General features: G+C 48.1%; 1 protein-coding gene across 1 annotated transcript in view; it reads right to left on the reverse strand.

Annotated features, from left to right (window-relative positions):
* The window catches only part of KIAA1549 (KIAA1549 ortholog), a 125,099-nt gene extending 100,035 nt beyond the window's left edge, over positions 1 to 25,064 (reverse strand). The window contains exon 1 of the mRNA XM_043463833.1: positions 24,024 to 25,064. Coding sequence (XP_043319768.1) covers positions 24,024 to 24,183 — 160 coding nt within the window. The 5' untranslated portion in view covers positions 24,184 to 25,064. The remainder of the gene's footprint in view (positions 1 to 24,023) is intronic.
* Between the last annotated feature and the right edge of the window lie 730 nt (positions 25,065 to 25,794).

Consider the following 25,794-nt stretch of genomic DNA (forward strand, 5'->3'; position numbering starts at 1 on the left):
ACTAGGCTTCAGGAAAAGAGAATACACTGTGTGAGCTTAAATTTGGGCTGTGAGATGAATTCTCGAAAAGCTGTATGAAAACTGCCTCTGGAATCTTTAAATTCTATATGAAATGCCTCAGGGGACGTGTCATTTAAAAACTATTCAGCACAAGAAGAATCACTTCCAGGGACTTCCCTGGGTGGTCCAGTGGCTAGGGCTCCACATTGCCAACGCAGGGGACCCAGGTTTGATCCCTGGTCAGGCAACTAGATTCCATGTGCCAGAACTAAGCGTTCACATGCTGCAACTAAGACCAGGCATCATCAACTAAAAAATACATACATATATAAAGAATGTGTGTGCTAAGTCACTTCAGTCGTGTCTGACTCTTTACGACCCTATGGACTGTAGCCCGCTAGGCTCCTCTGTCCATGGGATTCTTCAGGCAAGAGAATTCTCCATCCCCACAGCAGCTGCCATGCTCCTGCTCTCCCCTGGGGCTGAAACCTCACACTCCCATCAGATCATCTCTCCTACTTTGCTGAAACTATCGGCACCATCTCACACGAGGCCCCTGCCACCTTCACCCTCATCTCCGCCCGCTCCATCACCACAGTTACCTCCCTATCGTTCCTTCAACCCCAAGGTCAGGTGCACCTCTCCCTTCCCCCACCCACTCATCTTCTCCTCTGAATAATCTGAATCCCAAACACAGCATCGCAGAAGGCAGGCTCCGCAGGACCCCTCCATCAACTGACTTCTTCTCTCCCTTTTCCTCAGGGTATTCTCTCCTGCAAATATCACAGGCTTCCTCTCCCTGGACCCCTCTCCTTAACCCTGTTGCTGCCCGCCCCCCCACCCCGCACTCTTTCTCTTTTTCTTTCCCTTCCCTGGGCATTACCTGGAATGCACCCTTGACCTCCTCCCCGTGCGTGTCCTCTCTGGAGGACGCTCTGCACCCACGGGGCTGGCCCCGGGGACTGTTTATGTCCGTCTCCACAGTTCTGCGAGAGCTGATCCCAGGTGAACAACTACTCAGGCTTAAGCTATCAACCCACTCATTAGAGGCCACCACCTGCTCTCCCCACAGAACAACTGACTCCAGAGAAGCACACCTTTTAATAAAGTACCTAAAACTTAACATCTCATCCCCCTGGGATCGTGCATGGACTATCTGAGTGATCAATAATAAAATGCTGATCAGCAAACACCCCTGATCCGACAGAAATTCTGTACGTCCCGATGTGCAGACTACAGGAGAAAAGAACACAATATCGATGCCTGCACACTAACCAGGAATTTAAAAGTACTTCCTGAACCGATGTTACAGAGGGACCTCTGTAAATACTGCACGATGCCCCTGCTCTGTTTTAATCAAACAGTCTGGCTCCAAAGCATAACTGATAAGTACTGAAAGAACAGTCTCTGGAATCAGACAAACTGGGTGTGAATCTCCACTAATGCTAGGTTGATCAATCCTGTCCTCAGTGTTTCCAAACATAAAATGTGGAAAATACATGCTCCAGAGGGTCATTAGATAGATTAAAATAGCACAGGGGACCCTTGGCTGCCAATCAGAATCGCCTGCAGCACTGACCAGAATATTGGTGCCTTGGTCCCTCTCCCAGCGGTTCTGACTCAGTCTGTCTGGGTACACACTGGGATTCTGAACCTCTGCAGATTGATTCTAATGTGCATAAGATCCAGAAAAACTGAACAAACATATGGAAAGCTATCCCTCCAAAATGCCAGCTTTTAGTATAATCATTCATAATATGGCCTGGGAAAAGAAGAATTCGGGGTTCCAGTTTAAACAAGATGAGGCACTTAAAAGAACCAGGCTAAGGCAAGTGAGGATTTTAATAACCAAGAACCTTCACGGGAAATAAGTTTGTTTCACTCTTCTTGGTTAGTAAAATCAGAAAGATGTCATTCCCAGGAATAAGTTAAGGACTCTACACATCAAGTGATGTTCATGAAAATCACTCAGGATGAATGAGATGGAACCTATGTTGTTGGTGTCAATCCCCAGGGTCTGAAGTTCTACCCAGTCACTAGTATTATGATCACCTAATGGGCCACTTTAGCAAAGTAGTTATACTCTAGTCCAAAATTGCATTTTTCACCCACTGAAATTTGCATTTGGCATCACAGACGCTAACTCTGATCATTTCTGTCACTTTGCGATAATCTTAAAAAGATTCTTGGTTCCTTGATGAAGTGTTCTAGAAGGTCCTATAGGCTTTTTTTTTTTAAAGGGTCACCTTCCTCCATAAAGCACTGCTACCACCAAAAAAAAAAAAAAACCTCAATCTGAAAAAAAATCTATAGAGAAAAACAAAAAAACATGAAAGAAAACATGAGTGAAACAAAATGAGGAAAGCTGCATTAGGAAAGGAAGTAGTAGTCCTCCATTCAAAAGAGGAGGTTATGCGATTCCTATTCCCAAAAAGAGAAAGAATGGCAATTTAAAATTTTCAAGAAATAAAATTTTAAGACCTTACCCTGTAATTTCATAAACTTTCTCATCTATCTTCCACACAACACGAACAGAAAACAGACACACATGAAACAAAATAAACACTTATTTCACATCTATTACGATTCATTCATTCAAAGACACATCTTTTTTTCACGTCTATAAGAAATTAGGATGCATTTGCAACCAAGGGTGTGCTGTCATGTAAGTGGCAATGTTTTTTCTTCATGATTTTTCTTCCTCAGAGTACAGAAAATAACTAGTCCATCTCACTCTTGATGGCATCCTAGTTCCAATGAAATGTTATATTAGTCATCGACAATAATATTACTACACGCAAGGCTTTATGCTAGCAAGCGGCCAATAATATAGTCATGGACTTAGGATCCAGAGAAACTTAGATGAATAATAATTAAAATTAGTTCCAAACAAGGGGCTGTATGTAGTATGGGCGTTTACAGACAGAGAAACTGCTAAAAGAATATGAAGCGGAGGGCATTCAGGCAATTGGACTCTGTCAGTAAACGTAAGTACTGAACTTTGCTCTGAAGATGGTGAGAACTTAGCAAACTGGAAAAGCTGGATAGATGCTGCCTTTGGGGAAAACAGCATGAGGAAGATGTTAAAGACAGAACACAGAGGGGCCATCTGGGGCATAATTAACCTGGGTCAGGTGGGCAGTTCAGACGTGTAATGGGAGATAGGTGGATAATGGGATGAGACTCCTGAGGACCTGAACTGCCAGACTAAGCAGTTAAAAATTGATCGAACAAGCTGGCCTGGCATCCTGAACATCCACCCCCTGCCAAGGCGCAGGCTCTCTGCAACAGCCAAAAGAAATTCCCCAGGGTGCCTGCGCACTGGCCAAAAATGGTCTGCTTCCTCCCCTACATCTTTCAGGGTATTTCTCTGCCTCTGGGCCCCTCTACTCCCAAAGGATGCCAGAGTCAGTTTTCCACCTCAGCTTCCCCTCCAGAAGTTGTCTTCAGCCATCCTTGCTGGCTCATTAAAGCTTCTGCCTCTCCAGGAAGGGAATGAATCATACAGAGCTACTCAAGTTTCGGGGAAAGGTGGCCTTAAGCAAGAACCATAAGGAAGAGTCGTGTAGTGCAGGAGAAACTGAGCACTGTCAGGACTAGGTGATGGGAACGAAGGTGGGGAAGAGAAGCCGCAGACATGAGGGGGCATCTGGAAGGCAGATCCAGCGACCCAGGGCAAGAAGAAGAAGACAGCAAAGCCATGGAGCACTCGAGGCACGATGCCCCAGAGGCTGAGCACAGGAAAGACTCCCCCCAACAGATCGCCCAGGACTCAAGTCACCACCCCCACTATGTGCCAGAGACAGCGCCAGGCTTCTGGGAGCTGCAGGCACTGTCCCTGTTCCTGAGTTGCTGCTAGTCTGATAGTAAAAACAGAACTAAAAATAAGTCACTGTAAGGGTTTCGCTGTGAGAGGATCAGCGATGGCTGCACAACAATGGGAATGCATGTAATACCCTGCAAACCTGTGCGCTTAACCACGATGAAAGAGGAAATCTTAGGTATTTTTACCATGATAACCAGCCAGTGAAGTACTGTAACACACACAGTAGGAACAGTCAAATAGAGACAATGGACACAGCTGTGGCACAAAGGAAGATCAGGAAAGAGGTGCTCAACAAAGGGAAGACAGCTGGGGCTGAACCCTGAAGGAGGAGCAGAAAGTGTGCTCCCAAAAGATCACGTGTTCCTCCCACTCCCATCCGTTCACCGTGAGATCATACCCGCACACCCATCCCCCAGGAAGTAACAGCAATGGCTGGTCACATCCCCGGTGTGGCCAAGATTCCCAAATACCCTCTGACTCTTGGGCTCTGGATCTCGAGAGGCGTGCACCAGGTAGTGACTGCTTTATGGATAAACACCTGTTCACAATGAGATGCAGTAGAAGACAATCAGACAACACAGCTGGGAAGAAATATTAGTCCCGGCCAGGGATTCTCTTTCTGGAAAATTGCTGAACTATACGAACTATGGGCTTCCCTGGTAGCTCAGTTGGTAAAGAATCCGCCTGCAATGCAGGAGACCCTGGTTCGATTCCTAGGTTGGGAAGATCCCCTGGAGAAGGGAAAGGCTACCCACTCCAGTGTTCTGGGCTTCCCTTGTGGCTCAGCTGGTAAACAATCCGCCTGCAATGCAGGAGACCTGGGTTTGATCCCTGGGTTGGGAAGATCCCCTTGGAGAAGGGAAAGGCTACCCACTCCAGCATTCTGGCCTGGAGAATTCCATGGACTGTATAGTCCATGGGGTCGCAAAGAGTCAGACACGACTGAGCAACTTTCACTTTCTTCACTTTCATACAAACTATAAAGCTGTTTCTAAATTCCCAAACAAATGGCATATTTTGGGATAGTTATTCTGGACATTATTCTGGTTTACACATACATACACACACACACAGAGCTTTCCCCTTTTTGACCCAGTGATTCTCCTATAATCTAACCCTAAAGGGAATAACCAGAAGCCCAGAGATCTATGTATGAAGAGGTTCATCAGAGCATAAATGTATAAAATGGTAAGAATGAGGATCAATGTAGACATCAAACTAAGAATGGCTTGAAAAATTCTGCTCTATAAAGGGATACTATGCAAGGAGATCCAACCAGTCCATCCTAAAGGAGATCAGTCCTGGGTGTTCACTGGAAGGACTGATGCTGAAACTGAAACTCCAGTACTTTGGCCACCTGATGCGAACAGTTGACTCATTGGAAAAGACCCTGACGCTGGGAGGGATTGGGGGCAGGAGGAGAAGGGGACGACAGAGGATGAGATGGCTGGATGGCATCATCAACTCGATGGACATGAGTTTGAGTAAACTCCAGGAGTTGGTGATGGACAGGGAGGCCTGGCGTGCTGCAATTCATGGGGTCGCAAAGAGTCAGACATGACTGAGCGACTGAACTGAACTGAACTGATGCAGCCATCAAAAATATTTTAAAGGATATGTAATAGCCTGGAAAATATTTTGCATTTCATTGCAAATGAAAATTGCAATAAGGAAAATTATACAGATAGTATGACCACATTTTACAAAACAGTCTATTATATATACTTGTATACATGTTTTTTAAAAGATAAGAAAGACACATAGCAAACTGTATATGAAATACTATAGTTATTGTTAGATGGTAAAAATAAAGGTGCTTATTTTCATCTAAATATATTTCCATATTTCCAAAGAATATATAAGTAAGTATTATTTATGCATGCTAAGTTGCTTCAGTCGTGTCTGACTCATTGCAACCTATAGACTGTAGCCTGCCAAGCTCCTCTGTCCATGGGATTCTCCAGGCAAGAATACTGGAGTGGGTTGCCACCCCCTCCTCCAGAGGATCTTCCTGACCCAGGGATGGAACCTGCATCTCCTGTGACTAAGTATTATTTATAATCAGAAACATAAACTTCTCTTGAAAGTTTATGATTCTTGAAAGAAAGAATCAATGACATGCAGGACACTCAGGCACTGACAGGATTAAATTTAAAATGATATCTAACATCCACATGGGTTTAAGTTCAAGTCAAGATCTGGGACAAAGATGTAGTTTTGAGGCCCAAAAGTATAGAGGTGACTCCTGGGGCCAAGAGACTGAGTAAAATCTTCAAGAAAGGAAAGAGGGTCTGAAAAAGAGTCCTGAGTTAGGATTCAGGAGGAGGAAGATAGTAAGTGGCAGTGAAAGATAAAAGGAAGTCTGGCTTTAAGAAGCACCTGATACATTCACTGAGTCATTATTCTGGTTCAATCAACCGTTTATATAATCACATATGGGGCTTCCCAGGTGGCACTAGTGGTAAAGAACCCGCCTGCCAATGCAGGAGATGTAAGAGACATAGGTTCGATCCCTGGGCAGGGAAGATCCCCTGGAGGAGGGCATGGCAACCCTCCCCAGTATTCTTGCCTGGAGAATGCCATGAACACAGGCGCCTGACGGGCTATAGTCCATGGGGTTGCAAAGAATCAGACATGACCAAAGTGACTTAGCGCACACAGCACAATCACAAATCCATTCAATCTTTCACTGACAGGATCACTCCTCTCTCCAATCACCCATTTAATTAGTCAACAAACATTCACTGAGGGCCAGCCACAGTGCTAGGTGGTGAGGACACGAATTGGAAAAGGAACCGTTTTTCTACCCCCAAGAAGCTTCCAATCTAATTAAAAACAAATACTGCCCAGAGTGGTCAGTGCTATCATGCGGTGTACGTAGACCATCGAAACCTTTCCGGGATTTCTGGAAGGCTTCCTGCAGGAGGTGATATCTAGGCTGAGATTTCGAGGATGGAGGAAAATCAAGGAGAAGAGAAAGAGCATTCCAGGAGAAGGAACAGCATAGAGACAGCATGTGCAAAGACGCTGAGACACAAAGAACTCAACACAGGTCCCCTTATGGGGAAAGAACATGTGGCCTGAGCGGCGTCACAGAGGGCAAGAAATGAAGCAGGAAAGCGAAGGAAGGCTGTTGCGCTGGTAAAGGCAGACGGAGAAAAATGAAGACAACAAACCAGGAACACTGCCATGTGCGGCCTCACACTGCCCTTCTGATCCAATGAACTCAGTGAACATGCTGCCTAGGAACAGAGCCAAGAGCCCCAAGAAAGAAAAGACAAGCAGAAACCCAAAGTCAACTAATGAATCGCAGCCAACTACGTTGTTAACGCATGTTAACTGTGGACCCTTTTCACACGCCATGTCACTTGCTGTCCCCTCCTTATCTGGGCTGTCCCCTCTCCTCTCTTCCTCATCCACCCTCTACTATTCAGCCATTCTGTCCCACGCATTCTCTCTCCAAGCACCCAGGCACTCTGCCAAGGGCATGTACTCCCCAGTCTGTCTAACTAACCGTGTATGTCCAGGTATCTATATGTATTTCTGTATGTGCTACTATTAACCTATGTACCTGGACACAGGATGCTTTTTTATGTACTCATGCGTCTGTGTATGTAGTTATTTGTGAAAATGCCTGTTAATACATATTTCTGTCTTTCCTCACGTTTTGAGTGTCTTCCTCTGGATGTACATACATGCATATTTATCTGTGAGTACATGTATGTATGTAAACAGGTGAAAATATGTGCTGAGCGTGAGTGGGGATGTGATGCACATGCAGGCTGCAAGAGTGGACACCTGCAGTTTCAGCCCACCTGGCACCCACTCCCCCAGTATGGCTTTGGGGAACACTCCTTCCACCGTGATCAAGATGCCTTTGTCACTAAAGATGCCCATTTGCTCAGGGCCAAGGGACGGGCACCTAGCCCAAGCCCCAGACTCTCCCCTCAGAACTGGAATCCTGAACAGAAAAATAATAAAGGCTGAAATTCACCCAATTGGCTGTGCCCTAAAGAACAGTCTCCGTCTCCTACAGCCTGGATCCCCAAGGTGCAGGCCCCGGGGCATCTTGTCAGGGCCACAGAAGTAGAAATTGACACACATAAGAATATTTACACACCTTCCCAGCTGCAAAGTTCTTTGATTCAGGAACTATTTAACAGTCTGACAAACACTACCCATGACAACAGTTTTGCCTGGGATTATTTTTAAAACTTGTATTTCTCCCTCCCAGTTTAGTTTCTTGCTGCCTCACTGTCCCACCAGCTACTCTTTCTCTCCCAGGTCCGGAGACACCCAGTTTCTGCCTAGTTGCCCCTAACTAATGTGGACAGCAGACACTCTGCCTCACTCAGCAACAATCTGACATGACCCAAACAACGTGGCAGAGCTCAGAAACTGTTCCTGTTCAGGCAGACATACAAGTTCCACTATTTAAAGAAATACAGACTTGTTTTTTCAGGGGCCAAAAGTTCTCATTCATATTTCTTTTTCCATTTGGCCACACCACAGGACATGTAGGACCTTAGTTCCCCAATCAGGGATCAAACCTGCAACTCCCTGCACTGGACCACCAGGGAAGTCCCTCTAATCCATTATTTTTTAACCAAACAACCTTAAGTAGTATTAAAAAAATCTGGTGTAGATTCTTGGCAATGAGCCACCTATCAAAACTATCAGAAATCATGACCATAAACAACTAGAAAAAGTACCAGTGATAAAAAAAAAATTGATAAAAAGTTAATAAATAAATAAGCACTATTGATGATAAGTCCTCATTCATTTACTAATGCTGGGCCCTGTGGAATACAGTCAACTAACTCTAACAGGGATCCCACCATGGGAAACAGGGAGTGAGGGTGTGTGGCCCAGAGGCCCAAACTGCACAGGGCAAAGGGTCTTTGTATTCATTTCCCATAAAAAGCCTGCAGTTGGAACCCAGATTTTATAAATGGAGAAAATGTAATCATTGTTATGACCAATTTTAACCCTGACATTGGTTATCAATTATTTCAGCATGAAATGTGTCTTGAATGCTTGCTTACAAAACAAGACTTAAACTTATGTTAAATTAGAAACTTTTTCTTGATTAGAGGATGTATTAACAAATCTCTTTATAAAATTATGTAAGTGTTACTGTCAAAGAATTATAACTTTGTAAATTCCAAAGAGCTAAACTGCAGGGTCAAAGAGTATATGATGATCACGGGGCACCTGGGTGGGAACTGTGTCTCTGAGCCCGACGTGACCCGTCTTTGAACACTCCAGTACTAACAATTTTCAGCAAACATCACGGCTGTGTTGTACCGGGTCAGTGCTCAGGACTAGAGGGCAAAGACGGAAAAGACTGCCAGTTCCCTGACATGGATAAGATCTAGTCTGGTCAGAGGCTTCAAAAGTTAATCCAGGATATGGTGAATCAAAGCTGGAATTAGAGTGGTGTCCCAACCTCAATTGTCAAAGGCTGATGGGGCTACCAGGTCCAGGAGCAGCAGAGTTGACCCCTGGAACTCCACGGCATGGGAGAGAGTACAGACGATGTGCCTTATGGCTTCCTGCTCTGCCCTTTCTGCTGTGATCCACAGACAGTGCACTTAAAAACCACTTTTTGCACAAAGTTCAACCTGCCCCTGCCCCATCACACTGAAGTGATGACCATCCTACCATCAAAAAGAAAAAAGGAGGCAATCCAACACTAAGTTCCTCCACAGCATCATCCCCACACCCCTCACCTGCACCCATCACTCCCTCCAGTCCATCTGGCTCAGTGGAAGCAGCACCATTCCTCCTGTCCAAGAGTGCCCCGGAGTTTGAATCCTTCCTCTCCCAGTTATTAGCTGTGTGACCTAAGGTGAGGTTCCTCATCTTCTTGGGTACCAGTTTCCTCATCTGTAAAATGGAGTTAATAGTTGTAGCTGATAGAGTTGTTGCCAGGACAAAATAATACTATTAATCCACGTCAAGTGGCTAGAAGAATGCCTGGCACATGGTAAGTGCACATTAAATATGAGTTAGCTATTATAATAGGGCAGCAGAGGATAAGATGGTTGGATAGCATCACTGATTCAGTGGACATGAACTTGAGCAAACTCTGGGACATACTGAGGGACAGGGAGGCCTGGCGTGCTGCATGGGGGGGGTCACAAAGAGACAGATACAACTTTGCGACTGGACGACGAACAAGTTATTATAATTGCTATTGTTTTTATAATTTACTTGTGTCTCTTCTGAGAACTTGCCCTGGTGATTTTACCTTTTCCTCCTTTATCCTCAACCAGTTTGTGCTTGTGGTAGATAATCTTGATGATCACCATCAATTCATAAGCATATGCTGTTCCATCCACCAATGGTTAGCTCCTATTCCCTGCTCCTCTTGAATCTGGGCTGGCCTTGTGACTTGCTCTGACCAAAAGAATGCAGCAGGGGAACCCAGATCTTAAGTGAACTGGTAGCTTCTGCTTTATCCCTATTGAAAGCCAAATGTGATGTCCTGCCATCCTGAGACCACTACATTTTGAGGGAGCCCACGACAGCCACGTGGGAGGAGAGCGGGAGGGTATGTGGAAGGGCATAACAACACTAGACAGGGGAGGGAAACCCTCTTGGAAGTTCCAGTACCAACCACAAGCCAAGTCAGGGACCACAGTCCAGGCAACATGGAGCAGAAGAATCACCCGTCTGAGCCCTGTCCAAATTCCTGACCCACAGAATCACTAGGAATAAAATGCCATTACTGTCTAAAACCACTCAATGTTGGGGTGATCTGTTATGCAACAAGAGATAACTGAAACAATGCTCCCCTTCAGCACTAAAAGAATGTTCCATCGTCCATCCCATCTTAAAACAAAATATCCCACAGTTCTTCAACCCTACGTTTGCCACCAGTTACTGACTTCTTTGTATCACCACTGCAGTCTTCTGTTACAGCACTTAGCACACTGCTGGGTAGTTCTTTATGCATAGCACTCTCTTTCCTACTGGATGGAGTTCCTTGGGGCCATGACTGACTGTCATGTTATTCTTAATATCCTCACATCTAGCGCATTCAGCAAGTGGTAGTGAGTGCTCCAGAAAAAAAAGAAAATGTTAGCTGAGGGAATTTCCCTGGCAGTCCAATGGTTAGAACTCCACCCTCTCACTGCCGAGTGTCTGGGCTCAATCCCTGGTTGAGGAACTAAAATTCCATCAGCTGTGTGGCATGGCAAAAAAAAAAAGTTAGCTGAATAATGTATGCATGTATAAATAAAGGGAACCTCCATACATCTGGTTTACCCCAGACATGCACTGGAAAACCCAAGATGAAGATGAAAACAAACATAAGAACCAAGAAAGCAAAATTTCTAGAACCAGACAAAAGTCAAAAGGTGCAGGAAAGAGGTAAAGGGTAAAATCAGATGGTGGAGTCAAATACACAGAATGAAAGCCACTGAAGTTTGAGGGTTGTTTCTGCAGCACAACTAGTTTATCCTGACTGGCAGAATACATTTTCTACAAGTATATGTTGTTTTGTTTTCATGGGGAGCTGAACCCTAAGTTGTAAGAAGGAGAAGAGGAACTTGGAAGATGTCAATGGTCAAAGTCAATATAAACACTGATTAAAAAATAGGCAAAACAGTTTCAGGCCTAAGATTCCTGGAAATTATTTAGAAGGTTAAACTTTAAAGCCAGATCCAGACGAGAACTCAAGGTATGAATACACTGTGTTTTATTAAGAACTAAAAAGGCTCAAGGGGCATATAAAACAATGAAAGTAGGACAGCTTGGTGCTCAGGTTGGGTTTCAAACAATGTATTAATTTTAAGGCATTGACTTCCTCCCACCAAAATTTCAAAGTTAATGAGAAATTGATTTTAAACCAGTGTCATACACCAATTTATTAACAAAGAGGATGTATAACAACCCACACACTCTGCTATCAGAAACAAGCCACAGCTAAATAATATAGTCGAAAACAAAGTAGAAATATCAAAACCACAAGGATATGATCCAGGACATGATACACAAGGAAATGCAGTAAGAAAATGTCACTTGGTATTAAGAAAACAATTATCCTCTGTGTTGGAGGATATGGAATATGGGTTCATAATATGAATTTTAACTTTCTGAAACTTTCAAAAAATTTTAATATGCTAAAGTAAAAAAAAAAATGGCACCTTCACATAATATCCTAACTTTCAAAAGCCTGCCTCCTTCATTTCTCTTAACCATTGTTTGGTGAGCACCTTCCCATATGTGCTGAGCCCTGGGCTGGCCTTCAGAGCCAGGACATCTGACACAGGCAGGGGGCTGGCGAGGGCCACAGCTGGCTGTGACCGCAGCTCTAGGTCCATAGAGCTCACTCGACCAAGCAAGCAAGGCCTGTGAGCCGGCATTTCAACAGCAGAGATCATGCAGTCATTCTCTAACTAGACCCAGAGCAAAAGAAACCCCCCAGGTGAGGAGGACTGCTACTAGTTGTATGACCTTGAGCAAGTGTGTGACCATCTCTAACCTTTATTTCCCTCATCTGTAAAATGGGGACAATAACAGTGCCTACCTCGTAGAGTTCTGATATACATTAAACAAGATACACTGTGCCTAACACAATGCTTGGCACGCAGCTAGCGTGCTACAATTGTTGAGTATTATTACTCCCAGGTTAGCCTTGAGCTTTCTACAAGGGAAACCAGAGAAAGGAACGCAAACGGGGCTTCAGTCAAAGCCCTGAGGGGACTTTCCTGGTGGTCCAGTGGTTAAGACTTCCCCTTCCAACGCAGAGGGTGAGGGTTCAGTCCCTGGTCAGGAAGCTAAGATCCCACATGCCTCGTGGCCAAAAGACCAAAACATAAAATAGAAGCAATATTATAACAAATCCAATAAAGACTTTAAAAATGGTCCATATCAAAAAAAAAAGGCTTTAAGATACAAAACAAAAAAACCAAAGGCCTGAGTGCCTACTAACAAACAAGGAAGTGCAACTTTAAAGGAGATGTTTTTTACCTACGATTTTGGCAAAGATAATAAAGATTGGGAACAGCCTGTTATATAGAAAGGTGGAGTAAAACTGGCACTCAATTCACTCCTAGGGAGAACGCTGATTGCTTCAACCTTTTGAGAGACCAATTTGGTAATATATATTAAAATTTAACATATGAATACTGTCTAGTCCAGCAGTTCTATTTCTGGGAATTTATCCTAAGGAAATAATTAGAAAAGTGTATAAAGATAGCCGCACAAAGACGCTCATAGCAGTGTTTTTTAATCACACCAAAGCTGAAAGAGATGTAATTATCCATCAACAGAGAACCGATTAAATAAAGTATAGAACATCCACAGCATTGGGTAAAATCATGATGTGGACCTATATTTCCTGACAAGAAGGTTCTATGAGCAAGTGTAAAGTGATAAGAAGTTAGCAAACAACACATAGAAGACAGTACCATTCCTTCACGTGTATGTGCTTACACATGCTAAAAAAGTCTGAAAGGAGAGATACCAGAGTGGTATAGTGGTTATCTCTGAGTAGAGGGATCTGGGGTGGTTTTCACTTTCTTTCATCTTTTTGTACTATCAGAATGCATTTAATGTGCCATAAATCTGACGTGTTAAGCCTCATCACATCCCTCCTCTAATTCTCACCTTACTGGGGGTGATGATGATGACACCTATGATGCTCCACCCAACACTCACTTTCTCCCACATCTGAGCCCCTGTCTCCACTCCCCATCTCCACCCTCTCTTCTTTGGGCACATCGGCTTTCCTCCCATCCCTCCCCGAACACTGGCACACTCCTGTCTTTACACTGATTGCTTCATCCACAGGAAACACTGTCCCCCAAAGAGCTAGTTGGCTGGCCCCCTGGCCTCCTTCAAATCTTAAGAGTAAATGCGACTGTCTCAGATTGAACCATGTCCCCCGTCCCCAAATTCACAGGTTGGAGTCCTAACCCCGAGTACCTCAGGATGTGACCTTATTGGAAACAGGGTCACTGAAGATGTTAGAAACTAAGATGAAGTCATACCGGAGTATGGTGGGCCCTCGATCCAATGGCTGTCCTTATAGAAAGGGGAAAATTGAAGACGCGCTGCCACAAGCCAAGAGACAATCCAGGAGAGAGGACAGGACAGATCCTCCCCACACCGCGCCTTCAGAGGAGCACGGCCCTGCAGACAGGGGACTTCTAGCATCCAGCACGGGGCTGCGATCAATTTCTGCTGTTTAAGCTGCCATTTTTGTGGCCCTTCATTATGGAGGCCCCAGCAATTAACACAGCCACGGGCTCAATGAGGCCTCCCTCGCCACTGGACTCCCGCTTCCATCCCTCGCTCCCAAGCCCTCTACCTGCTCCATTTCTTCATGGCATTTACCAACAAGTAACACGCCATGAAATTACCTTTGTTCACGGAGGCATCCCCAGGGCCCAGGGCAGGGTCTGCACAGAGTAGGCACTCAAGAAGGATCTGCTACCCAGAGAAACAACACAGGACAAAACAGACCAAGGCGGGCCCAGCCGAGCTTACTCTGTAGTGGAGGGAGACAGAAGAAGCAGACACGGAGAAGGTGGTGCCAAGCGCCGTGGAGACCACCAAGGCAGGGTCAGGCGCAAGGAATTCGGGAAGGGCTGCGGTTTCTTTAAAACAGAGTCAGGGAAGGCGTCTCTGATGACGTGAGATCTGAGCACAGACCTGAAGGAAGGGGCGCCCGTAAACCATGGAGATCACAGCTGAGATAAGAATGTTCCAGGCACAGAGAACAGTAAGTACAGATTAGTTCAATAAACACATACCATTTGTATAATCAGAATAGAGGGGAAAAAATAAGGCTATTATAAGTCTGAAAATGCATCCAAATATTTAAAAGCCCAATGCAAGGGCAAGGAAGAAGAATCTGGTTTTATGAATTCTTTAAGACTCTATCCTGGCCCAGGCTGAAAATTTCAACCCTCCTCCCAGCCCTGTCCCTAGCCTATCCTCCAACAAAACGGGGGGAGTGAGACGAGTTGAGAGGTGAAAAGTGAGGTGAAAGTGGAAGATGACAGGTGAGGTAAGAAGCTTTGAGGTGAGGTGAAATGAGGTGAGAGGTGAAAGGTGAGGTGAGAGATAAAGTATAAGGTGAAGGTGTGTGCTTAGTCACTGCATTCATGCCCCACTCTCTGCGACCCTATGTACCAAAGCCCACAAGGTTCCTCTGTCCATGGGATTCTCCAAGCAAGAATCCTGGAGTGGGTTGCCATGCCCTCCTCCAGGGGATCTTCCCAACCCAGGGCTGGAACCCGTGACGCCTACATCTCCTGCATTGGCAGGCAGTTTCTTTACCACTAGCGCCACCTAGGAACGTGAGGTGAGGTGAATCAGTCCTGAAGTTGAGAAGCCTGGAGATCCCTGATGGTGCCTTAGGGCCAAGAGTAGGGAATGTGACTGCTGTCCTAGCCTCCAGCCGCCGACCTGTCCCCATCAGGTCTGGCCTCTGCTGGTCACCTGTGTCAGCCGGCACGTTCCCACAGCCAGCACCCGTCCAGTGCTCCGGCCCTGCCCTCAGGCCACCATGGATCCCAGCTCTGACGAATGTTCACTCCTGCTACCCAACCAGCTAGTTCCCATTCAGCCTCACTTTAGGTTTTTTTTTTAATTGCAATTTTAAAAAACTCCACATATCATACAGTTTACCGTAGTGTTTGGTACATTCACATGGTTGTACAACCCATCTCCAGAACGCTTTTCATCCTGCAAAAGTGAAACTCGGCACCCACTGAACACAGCTCCCCTGCCCTCCTTCCCTCCGCCCCTGGCCAGCTCCACTCTACTTTCTGTCTCCGCGATTCTGGCAACTAAATACAAGTGGAATCGCACAATACTTTGTCCTTTTTGTGTCTTTCTTATTTCACTTAGCATTAATGTCAAGATCCATCCATGTTGCAACCTGAGTAAGAACTTCCCTTTTTCTCTAAGAAGGAATACTAACTCCCTTGTACGGACAGACTGCGTTTTGTTTGCGTCTGTTGATGGACATCTGAGTTGCTTCCACCTTTGCCTCACTTTTGACACTTGTTTGCTTCAGCTACCTCCAGGCGCTCCTGTAATCTTGGGGTTCAAGGCCTCCAAACATGCCCAGGCTGAGGGAAAACATGGAGCAGGGGTGGTTCTGAGCTACACAACCTGCCAGACACCAGCCCAGTTCTGAACCTGCTGCTGCTCCTTCCCTGCTTCCCAACCAACTTAAAACCTGCATTTTTACCAGTTAAAGACTCCCTACTGACAGGTGAAACCAGGTGTGGGAAATGTACCCATCCTCAAGGACACACTGCCGAGGCCAGAGCTTCTCGAACCTGAGTGTGCTAAGTCCCTCTCGTGTCCAACTCTCTGCAACCCCTGTGGACCACAGCCCACCAGGCTCCTCTGTCCATGCGATTCTCCAGGCAAGAATGCTGGAGTGGGTTGCTCTGCCCTCCTCCAGGGGATCTTCCCGACCCAGCGATCGAACCTGAGACTCTTACATCGCCTGCACTGGCAGGTGGGTTATTTACCACTAGCACCACTTGGACTTAAATGGTATACTCCATAGATCCAAGCAGACCTCGGCGAGGGTCTTCCTCACACACTCCCGGGGAGCTTTGGGGGCCGCTCCATGCCCCGTAACCTGCAGAAGCAAAGGCCTAGCAACCCCTCCGCCACTCACTCCTGTCTCCTGGGCTCCCCGTTTGCTGTGTGTGTGCAAGGCGTCCCATGTTCACACGGCCCTTCAGGCTGTGTGGCTCCAAAGTGAATCTCGGCACCACGGTGAGGCAGGGCTCCCTCCACCGGCCTTGATGCAAGAGCAAAGAAAGGAGCTGGAGGGCTTCCCCAGGACTCCACAGGGCCGCCAACACCGGCCCGGCACCAAGAGCGGGAGCCCCCGACTGGCCCCGACCCCCTGGCAGGACGGGCCACCCACCGCCCAGGGGCGCTGTCACCGCACGTATCCGGCCGGGGCTCCCAGGAAAGGCAAGCGGACGGTGCCCGCCTCGCCCACTGCCGAGACGGCCCCCCAACTGCAGCCCACACCATTTAAGACCTGACAATTCGTCCACTCACCTCCTCTCGGCTTCCTTCCACAAGCTAGCGTATTTCCTCACACTCGCCGTCCCCTCTCACACCCGCCTTCTTCTCAGCAGAGGGCTGAGAACGTCCGCCATCCCCAGGAATGCTCACCCGCTCCTCAGCCCGCCCGTCCCCCACCACCTAGCTCCAGCTCTCTTCCACTCTCCCCTGCGTCCCCTCCCCCCAAAGCCCTGGAGTCTTCGCTCCCACCCTCATCGGCCCTCCCAGCACCATCCATCTCCTCTTCCAGCCCACCCCCTCCTCACCGGCACTTGGGGGCCCCTACCTGCCCCTTCTTCGCCTTCCGTGAACTTGCGGCCCACTTCACACCCCGAAGAGACACAGGACCCCCCAAAGCAGGACTTGGCCTCCCCCCCGACACCCCCCACCCCCGGCCAGCCAGTCACCGTCAAGTGCATCCCGAGGTTGAAACCATGGAGGATGTGAGGAAGGCGGCCCTCAGGCGTCAGATCCTGTCACGTCCCCCTCTCGTCGGCCCTTTAGGGCACAAGTGCTCTGGAGACCCTGCACCCACCATGTCCACGTTCTCGTGAGCGCCCACCTCCCACATCCCGGCTCGCACCCCTGGCACAAGCCTCGTCCTGAGCACCCAGGCTGTGGACTCAGACTTGAAGGAGCATGAAACTGTGGGAGCCCCCCAGTTGTTTCAGCGAGAAAGTGATGATGTGACGTGAGCAGCCTGGTTTCCACAAGGACCTCCAGCTGAAGCGGGGAGATGAACTGGCTGGAGCCAGAGCAGTAACGGGGGAGAAGAGGACGGGAGGCTGAACAGGGGCAGCGGTGATGGAGAGAGGGGTGGAGAGACTAAAGGGCCGCTTCCTCCCCACCGCGGCGGTCACGGCCCTTCATTTACTGAAGACTCAGCGCCCAGCTCCCGGTCCTCTCACCTCACTCCTGGCGAATCTGGCACCCACAGAGGAATCACCCAGAGCCTGCATTCATGGTCCACTCCGACACCCTGCACTCCTGCACCCACACCCCACAACCTTAACCGAGACCAACAGCAGCGCTGATTCACTTCTGAAACCGCCATCCCTCCAGCCTGCCTCCCACCTCGCTGCTATCTGGGATCTCCCCAGACCCCCTTTCTCGTCCTTCTCCCCTCCTCCCGTTCCTTCCTCATCCAGCCCAGACTCTGCACCGCACCATCTGACCATGTCTTCACAAATCCCCCCACTCCCCTTGGCTTTTGACCACCTCTGCCCAAGATTCCCAACCCTGGCTCAAGCCAACCGCCCACCTCCCCTGGCCCCACACAGCCTGTCAGATGCTACAGGACAAATGCCATCACATGTGCCCTGGCAACACCACAGCTATCTCCCGTCGCCTCAGGCTTCACTCCCAACCTCCCACCAGTCCCTTCCAGTTCCTTCTCCCATTATTATTTCTCTCCTATGCAAGCTATGTTAAGCCTGCCTGCCCAAAGGGGCTTCTCACTTTGGAGAATTATCCTTCAGTTACTTCTATGTGCTCAGTCGTGTCCGACTCTGAGAGCCTGTGGACTATAGCCTACCAAGCTCCTCCGTCCATGGGATTTTCCAGGCAAGAGTACTGGAGTGGGTTGCCATTTCCTTGTCCAGGGGATGTTCCTGACCCAGGGATCGAACCCGGGTCTCCCGCATTGTAGGCAGATGCTTTACCATCTGAGCCACTGGGGATTCTATGTGCTTCTACTCGTTCTTAAATTTTCAACCACTGCTTTACTGATTCTTCCATGACGCCTATGAACATAACCAAGTCAATATATATGTTTTCAAAATCTCCATCAACCCCATGAACTCAATAAGTAGCAAATCTGGTCACCTCCCGCCCTCCTTGTATCTGTAGGGGCTCCCGTTTTTTTCAAGATCCCCTAAGTCTAAGTCCACAGCCTGCGCTCTCAGTAGGAGGTTTATGAGGTGGGGTGGGAGTAGGGACCTAGGATGCAGGGGCTCATGAGAAAATGAACACGGTGGGTGTACTGGGGGCGGGGATGCAGGCGGAAAGAGTATTTTTTTTAAGAAGAACTGAACACAATGGCCTTCAGCAGGTCACTGAGCTAGAACATCTACAGGACAGTGAGACGGTGACACTCACAGACAGTCGGTAGAAGCTGGACAGTTGCTATAACACACGCATCCAACCTGTGGACCTGAAATGTAAGAGCTAAAGGGTACTCAGAGATCATCTCAGCGAACCCTGCTTACACTGATGAGATAACCCAGCACAGGGTAACCTGTCCACAGACACACGGCAAGTCATCGGCTGAGAAGAGCACACTCAGGTTTCCTAACTCACAATTCGGTGTACTTTCCAACAAATCGTGCTGCCTAAGCACATGAAAGAGAAATCATGTCACTGCAAGCCCGCAGATGAAAGGTGGGTGGTCACAACTTGGAAACAAATTAGATCAGTGAGAACAGCATCTTTCTAGCTGGGAAAATCAACCTAGTGTAATTATAATTACAGTAATTAGCTGCCTCTAGCACCCAGGGCACTGAGAGAAAAACCTGTGGCTCCCAGGTCCCCCGTGACTTTTCACAACCCCTGTCTGGGTTCTGTTTTCAGGATTAAATGAGGCATTTCCTGACAAAGACTGTAGCAGCTGTTCCCAAGGGGCTTGGGAGGTGAGGATTTAAAATGACTTCCTCCATGCCCTTTGATTCTCAACCCAGAGACAACCAAGCAAACAAGATAGAATCCCAATCAGTTTCAACATCATGGTTTTAAATCAATTGTTCTAACAGTGAAAAGACAATTGCAAGATATTAAGTGGACTATCCCCCAAATGCCATCAACTTTCAACTATGGGTTTATGGTATCTGGATCAGCAGTTCCAAGGTCAAAGTGCCTAAAAATAAGCTGTGAAAAAAGGAAGATTCCCAGTTACTAACACCAAAGATTCTAATGTAGGTGAAGGGAGAGCTGCAGAAATCTAAATTCTTAACAAGCACCCCCAAGTCCCCGAGGGATGGTGATGATGCAGGGGTCTAGGGATCACACCTTCAGAACATTTACCTAAGTCTTCGTTTATAGGCTACTACACCACTGAAGAAGTATAGCAAATATTCAACTGAAAACACTCATAATAAAACAGTGCATTAAGTAACATAAAAAGTTAACATGCCATTAAGCATACATGCAATGAAAAAACAAAATGGCAGATTTTGCTAACCAAAATAATCAAATTTCAAAACTATGTAAAATTTAAAGGAAAATCCATTAGGAGGGGGAGAATGCAACAAAAAGGAGAGGGGAAAAACAGTTGCTATCTTTTAAAAAAAATTTACGTGTGTGTGTGTGTGTGTGTGTGTCTTTTAAAAAAAATTTACGTGTGTGTGTGTGTGTGTGTATGGCTTCCCAGGTGGCTTAGTGATAAAGGACCTGCCTGCCAATATCGGAGATGAGGGTTGGATTCCTGGGTCGGGAAGATCCCCTAGAAATGGCAATCCACTCCAGTATTCTTGCCTGGGAAATTCCAAGGACAGAGGAGCCTGGAGGGCTACAGTCCACAGAGTCAAAAAGAGTCAGACACGACTCAGTGACTAAACTATACGTATATATCATGGATAAATAAGAAAAAACAGAAAATTAACAGACTACAAATACAAAATAAACACAAAATATTCAACTCAAAAGTAATAAAAAATTAAAGCAATGTGTTACAAATTAACTAGAGTTTTAAAAGTAACATTCAATGCTGGCAGTGATGAAGTAAAACAGTAAACTGCATAGACTGCTTGGGGTAATTTCAGCATTACAGTTTAATGTAAGAAGCTGATTCCTTTAACAACCACCTACCGAGACACGTATTAGACACCCAGCACACCAAACAAAATGTGCAAAGATCCAGGCTGGTGGATTTAGATCTAAATAGTAGTCTAATTTCTCTTCTGGAAATGTATTCTAAGGGGGGAAAAGAGCCCACACACAAAGAAATCTAGACAAAGCCTTACCTATATACCTATTCATCACAGCATTATTTATAACAGGAAAAAAAAAAGCTGGAAATAATAAAAGGATAATTGAGTAAATTATTAGGATGGAAACTGTGAATTTTTCATGAATAGGGAAATGCTTAAGTTAAATATTGAGTGAAAAAAGTAAATACATAAATTCAAATTTTTTTTTTATGTTAACAAAGCAAAGACAAAGTTACTTACAGAGTTAGCTATAGGTTGTGGGATTAAGGATACCTGTTATCTGTACCTTCCAATAATTTTCAAAGTTTCAATTTCATAATAACTATTATCTTAAGAAAGACTTACCCCTGAATAAAATGGAGAAGTGGGATATAATCTTTTCTTTTTACATGGTGGATGTAGGATTCCTAAAGCACTCCATTCAAAAACAAGTCCAAAGCATTACAACTTGTTTCCACAACAGTGAACCGTCAAGACCAAACTTATAAATGTTTAAACCAACCAAAAAAAAAAAAGGAGGGGGCACATTTAAAACGCTGAATGAAACAGAAGTAGGCAAGAAATCAATAAGACACAGAAATTTATATAAAGACTGAAATATGGGGATAACTGGAGGGTGGACTCCATTTAACAAAGTTACCAAGCAAAGACAAACCTGTGGAAGGAGGAGAGAGTCTACAGGCAGCCACAGAAGGAACAAGTGCCCAACCTAGGAGATCCAAGGCAGGAGAAAGACACGCCACATTCTAATGCCACTTACTCTTCAGAAGGAGAACCAGCACAGCAGGGCTTGGCATAGCCTCCTCCAGCCCCACTCCAATGGGGAAAATACAATTCTCAGGACGAGGAGCCCGAGGGTCCCAGTGGCACAGAGACAAGACATGGGCCAGACAGCTGAAACGCAGCATCTCCTCAGGGTCACATGCCACTCACCATGCCCAAGGGTCCCACATTAGGAAGTCACCCTCCGCCACTATCACTCTCTCAAGCCTTCCAGAGGATCGGTGCTACCTTTTAAGAGATCTTCCCTGGAAAGCTGTTTCCCTTGCTGCCTTTCCTGCCCGGGGACAGCCCACGTGGGGTCTGGTCTTGCTTATGAGCTGCTTTGGGTCCCAAAAGGATCCCTGAGGACAGGCGCCGTGTCCTCCCCTTCTTCAGTTCCCATCCTATGATGCAGCCTAGAAGTAGCTATACAAACCTGAGGGGCCCAATACACCAACCGGCGAAAGGATGAGGTCTCTGCTTCTATGATGTCGGTTCTAGAGTGGATATAAAATGACTTTCAAGTCTCCACGTTTAATGTTTGCATTGGAGGTTACGCGGCACAGGAAAAGACTAGAGAAGAGAAAATTATGGAGGGACAGTACAAACAGCTCCATTTACTTCAAATTTATCAAGAGAATTACTTGTATTACCCACAACATCTACAGCACATCCAGATGGCCATATTCACATGAGGAAGCTGTATAGAGGTTACTGTACATGGAGTCTGGAGTCAAACTAACCCAAACTCCTGCAGCCTTAGTATTCTCATCTGTAAAATGGGGATAACAATGCCTAACTCACAGAGTATCAGATCATGTATATAAAATGTGGCGCCCGGCACACAGGACGCACTCAGTAAATGGAAACAATCAGTTTGTCGTGTCCCTTAGCAGATGAATCCATTAGTATCAGATGGGCTTTACTGCTTGACTAAAGCCAAGAGCCTGCTTCATGATTAGCTCTTCTCACGAAAAGCCCAGGATCTCCATTTCTCTCAACACACAGGCTAGAACACACAGGAGCAAGACTGAGAGCTGAGGCACTGGGTCAGGCAATGCTGTCTCTTTCAAATGCCCGAAAGAGACCCATTTTGTCCCCCTGGTTCTGCTGTGGCTCCCTGAGCAGGGTTCCACCCAGCTATGGGAAAGCTATGAAGTGGTCTCAGGTGTGCCTAAGTTCACAGGTTAAGCGCCATAAGGCGAATGGAAAACAGAGGGCTCTGCACCAACTAGCCTGTGACCTTGGGCAAGTCAGTGATGTCTCAATTTCCTCTTCAGTAAGAGGAGCAGTTCCAGTCTGTGATCCCTCAAGTCCCTTCCTGTGCTTTTGTGTCCAATCCTCTATGTGGCACTGGTTATAATTCCGACAGTGAGGTCCAGGGACACCTTCAAACGTGTTCCATTTCCTCCCAGAGCCACTTGGCGGTCCTCTGGCACTGATCCCACCAGAAGGGAGGGTTTGGAGTTGCTTCCACAGCTTTCTGGTTTTGTTCAGCATGCAGCCGCTCTGCACACTGCTCACTCCACCTTTCCTGCCCCCAAAGTGGTCGTGCGTGTGCCCGCGCTTGTGTGTGTGTGTGTGTACGCGTAGGAGCACGCGCTGGGGCAATCACCGGCTTGCATCATGTCAGTTCAGAGACGGTTTGCAGACCATCCTGCGTGTATGCTCAGGGTGGACAAATAAACATTTCAGAGGAGCAATAGGAATTAAATCATTTCCTCAACAACAAAACCCGCCCACATGCTTCTTCATAAATCATGCCTCTTAATTTCACGCTAACAGTCAGTAAACTGCCTCTATTATAAAAACAACCCTTACTCCTTTCATGCCCTGACACTTAAGAATCACAATATTTTCACACTCTATTGTACTAATGCCTTTGCAGAAGTAACAGCAATAGCTATTTCCCTGGAAAGATCCATGGCCAGGGCGCTTTCCAAGAGATATTCTTTGAATGTTCTTTGTGTCCTGGTGCACTGGGGGACACGGCCAGCTGCCTGCATCTGGGGGACGCAGGGCCACCCAGAGTAATGCAACACTGCTTTAAAGCACACTCACCGAATGTACCCTTTCGCCCCGACCATCAAGTATTTCCCCAAATTTGCTGTAACCACATTCATACAGCCATGCACAAACACAATTCCAGTGCCTGCGTTTTGCAGGGAAAAATAAAGACACATTTTGAGATGAAGCCGCCAGACCCACCTCGGGTTCCGTGGATAGCAGAATAAGCTTTGCAGACCTTTGGCAAGATTGGCCAGAATCTGCTTGCTTTTTCGTATTATTTTTTCCGTGCCTTTATCTGTTGGGCCCAACGAGAATGGAAAACCATCTCCAGAAAGGAGGGCGAGGGAGCGGTGGAGAATAAAAGATGGGCGGGGAAAGCAGGATTTTGAAAAGAGCAGCGATAAAGGAAAGGCAGGGTCGCGCCGGAGGGTCTCCGCGGTGCTTACCTGGGGCGCACGAGGTCGGCCGGGCCAGCAGCAGCAGCCAGAGGCCGGGGAGTAGCAGCCCCGAGCGGCGGCGGCGGCGGCGGCGGGCGCGGCGGGCGGAAGGCCCGCGGCCGCTCGGCCCCGGGACCAGCGCGACCCCGGCGCGGGTCTTCCCCTCCATGGCCGCGCCTCGGCGTCGGCGCCGCGCCCCCGGCAGTCCCGGCCGGCGCCCCGGCCCGGCCTCGCGGCTCTGCGCTCTCAGGCCCGGGAGGGGCGGCCGCTGCGGCGGCGGCGGCTGGGACGGGGCGCCGCGCACCGGCGCGGAGAGAGGCCGGCGAGGCGGGGGCGGGCCGGGGGCCGGAACCGCGGACGGACGGGGGCTGCCAGCCGCACGCCGGCCTCGCCGCTCCGCCCACTTCGGAGCCTCCGAGGCGCTGCCCAGCAACGCGCGGGCCCGGGCGCGGGGAGGCGAGCACCACCTCCCGGCCGGCCGGGAACCTGCCTGAGGGGCGGCCAGGCGGCGGGCGCGGGCGCGCGGGGGCTGCGCGGCGCAAGGACCCGGCCCGGCCCGCCCCCGGGATCCGCCTCCTGGGAGGGGGCGCGCGGGACGCGGGAGGCCTGGGACCAGGTGGCGGTCGGCGCCGCCCGACCCGCACCGAACGCCGGGTCACGCCGCCCTGGTGGCCCGGCGTCCAGCCCCCCGGGGGCGCCCGGAGGGAGGGGGCGCCGCGAGGAGGGGCCAGAGCCGGAAAACCTGGCCCGCGCGAGCGCGGCGGGCCTCTTTCCTCCTCTGGCTCCAGTCGGTGCGGGGCAGCAGGTGTGAGGGGGGCTCCTGCGTTGGTAGGACAGCCTTCAGGGCTGCAGCGGGCACAAAGCGAAGGAGAAATCGGCGGCCCCTTTGCAAGAGTCCGACGTGCAGTAGAGGAAAGCGCGCGCACCGCCCTACCCATCCTGTCTCCCGCCTGCAGGTCTTGCCTCCGGACCAGGTGACTGGGAAACGAACAGATAGGATGCTCTGGGCCCGGAAAACCCGCAAATCGCGCACCTAGTAGGCCTGCAGAAGGCGCCTACAGAATCAATTGAAGCAGAACGCCGAAGAATTGATGCTTTTGAAGTGTGGTGTTGGAGAAGACTCTTGAAAGTCCCTTCGACTGCAAGGAGATCCAACCAATCCATCCTAAAGATCAGTCCTGAGTGTTCATTGGAAGGACTGATGCTGAAACCGAAACTCCATTACCTCGTGCGAAGGGCTGACTCATTGGAAAAGACCCTGATGCTGGGAAAGATTGAAGGCGGGAGGAGAAGGGGACGACAGAGGATGAGATGGTTGGATGGCATCACCGGCTCAGTGGACATAAGTTATGGTAAACTTCGGGAGTTGGTGATGGACAGTGAGGCCTGGCGTGCTGCAGTCCATGGGGTCGCAAAGAGTCGGACACAACTGAGCGACTGAACTGAACTGACTGGGGAGAGAACCACGCACGCCCAGGCCGTCTTAGGGAAAGCAGTGGTCTTGGGAGGGGAAAGAGAATGCCAGAGTTCGGAAGAGTTCGGACTGGGTGCAAGGATCAGGAACGCGAGGATATGAGTTGACATTTGTCTGGTGCCTGCTGTGCACGGAGTGTCTAACTCCAAGGACACCCCGTGGACTAAAGGTCTTGGAACGTGGAATTGACAGTTTTCGATCTTGTCCTATTGGAATGCTTGCACCAGTCAGATTATGAAAGGTGTGAGTTGGGGACACTGTATTGCCCCGGGAAACTACAATGGACTGTGGAGAGTGTGAATCACC

Source organism: Cervus canadensis, chromosome 3 (assembly GCF_019320065.1).
Source record: "Cervus canadensis isolate Bull #8, Minnesota chromosome 3, ASM1932006v1, whole genome shotgun sequence".
In the NCBI taxonomy this organism is placed as follows: domain Eukaryota; kingdom Metazoa; phylum Chordata; class Mammalia; order Artiodactyla; family Cervidae; genus Cervus; species Cervus canadensis.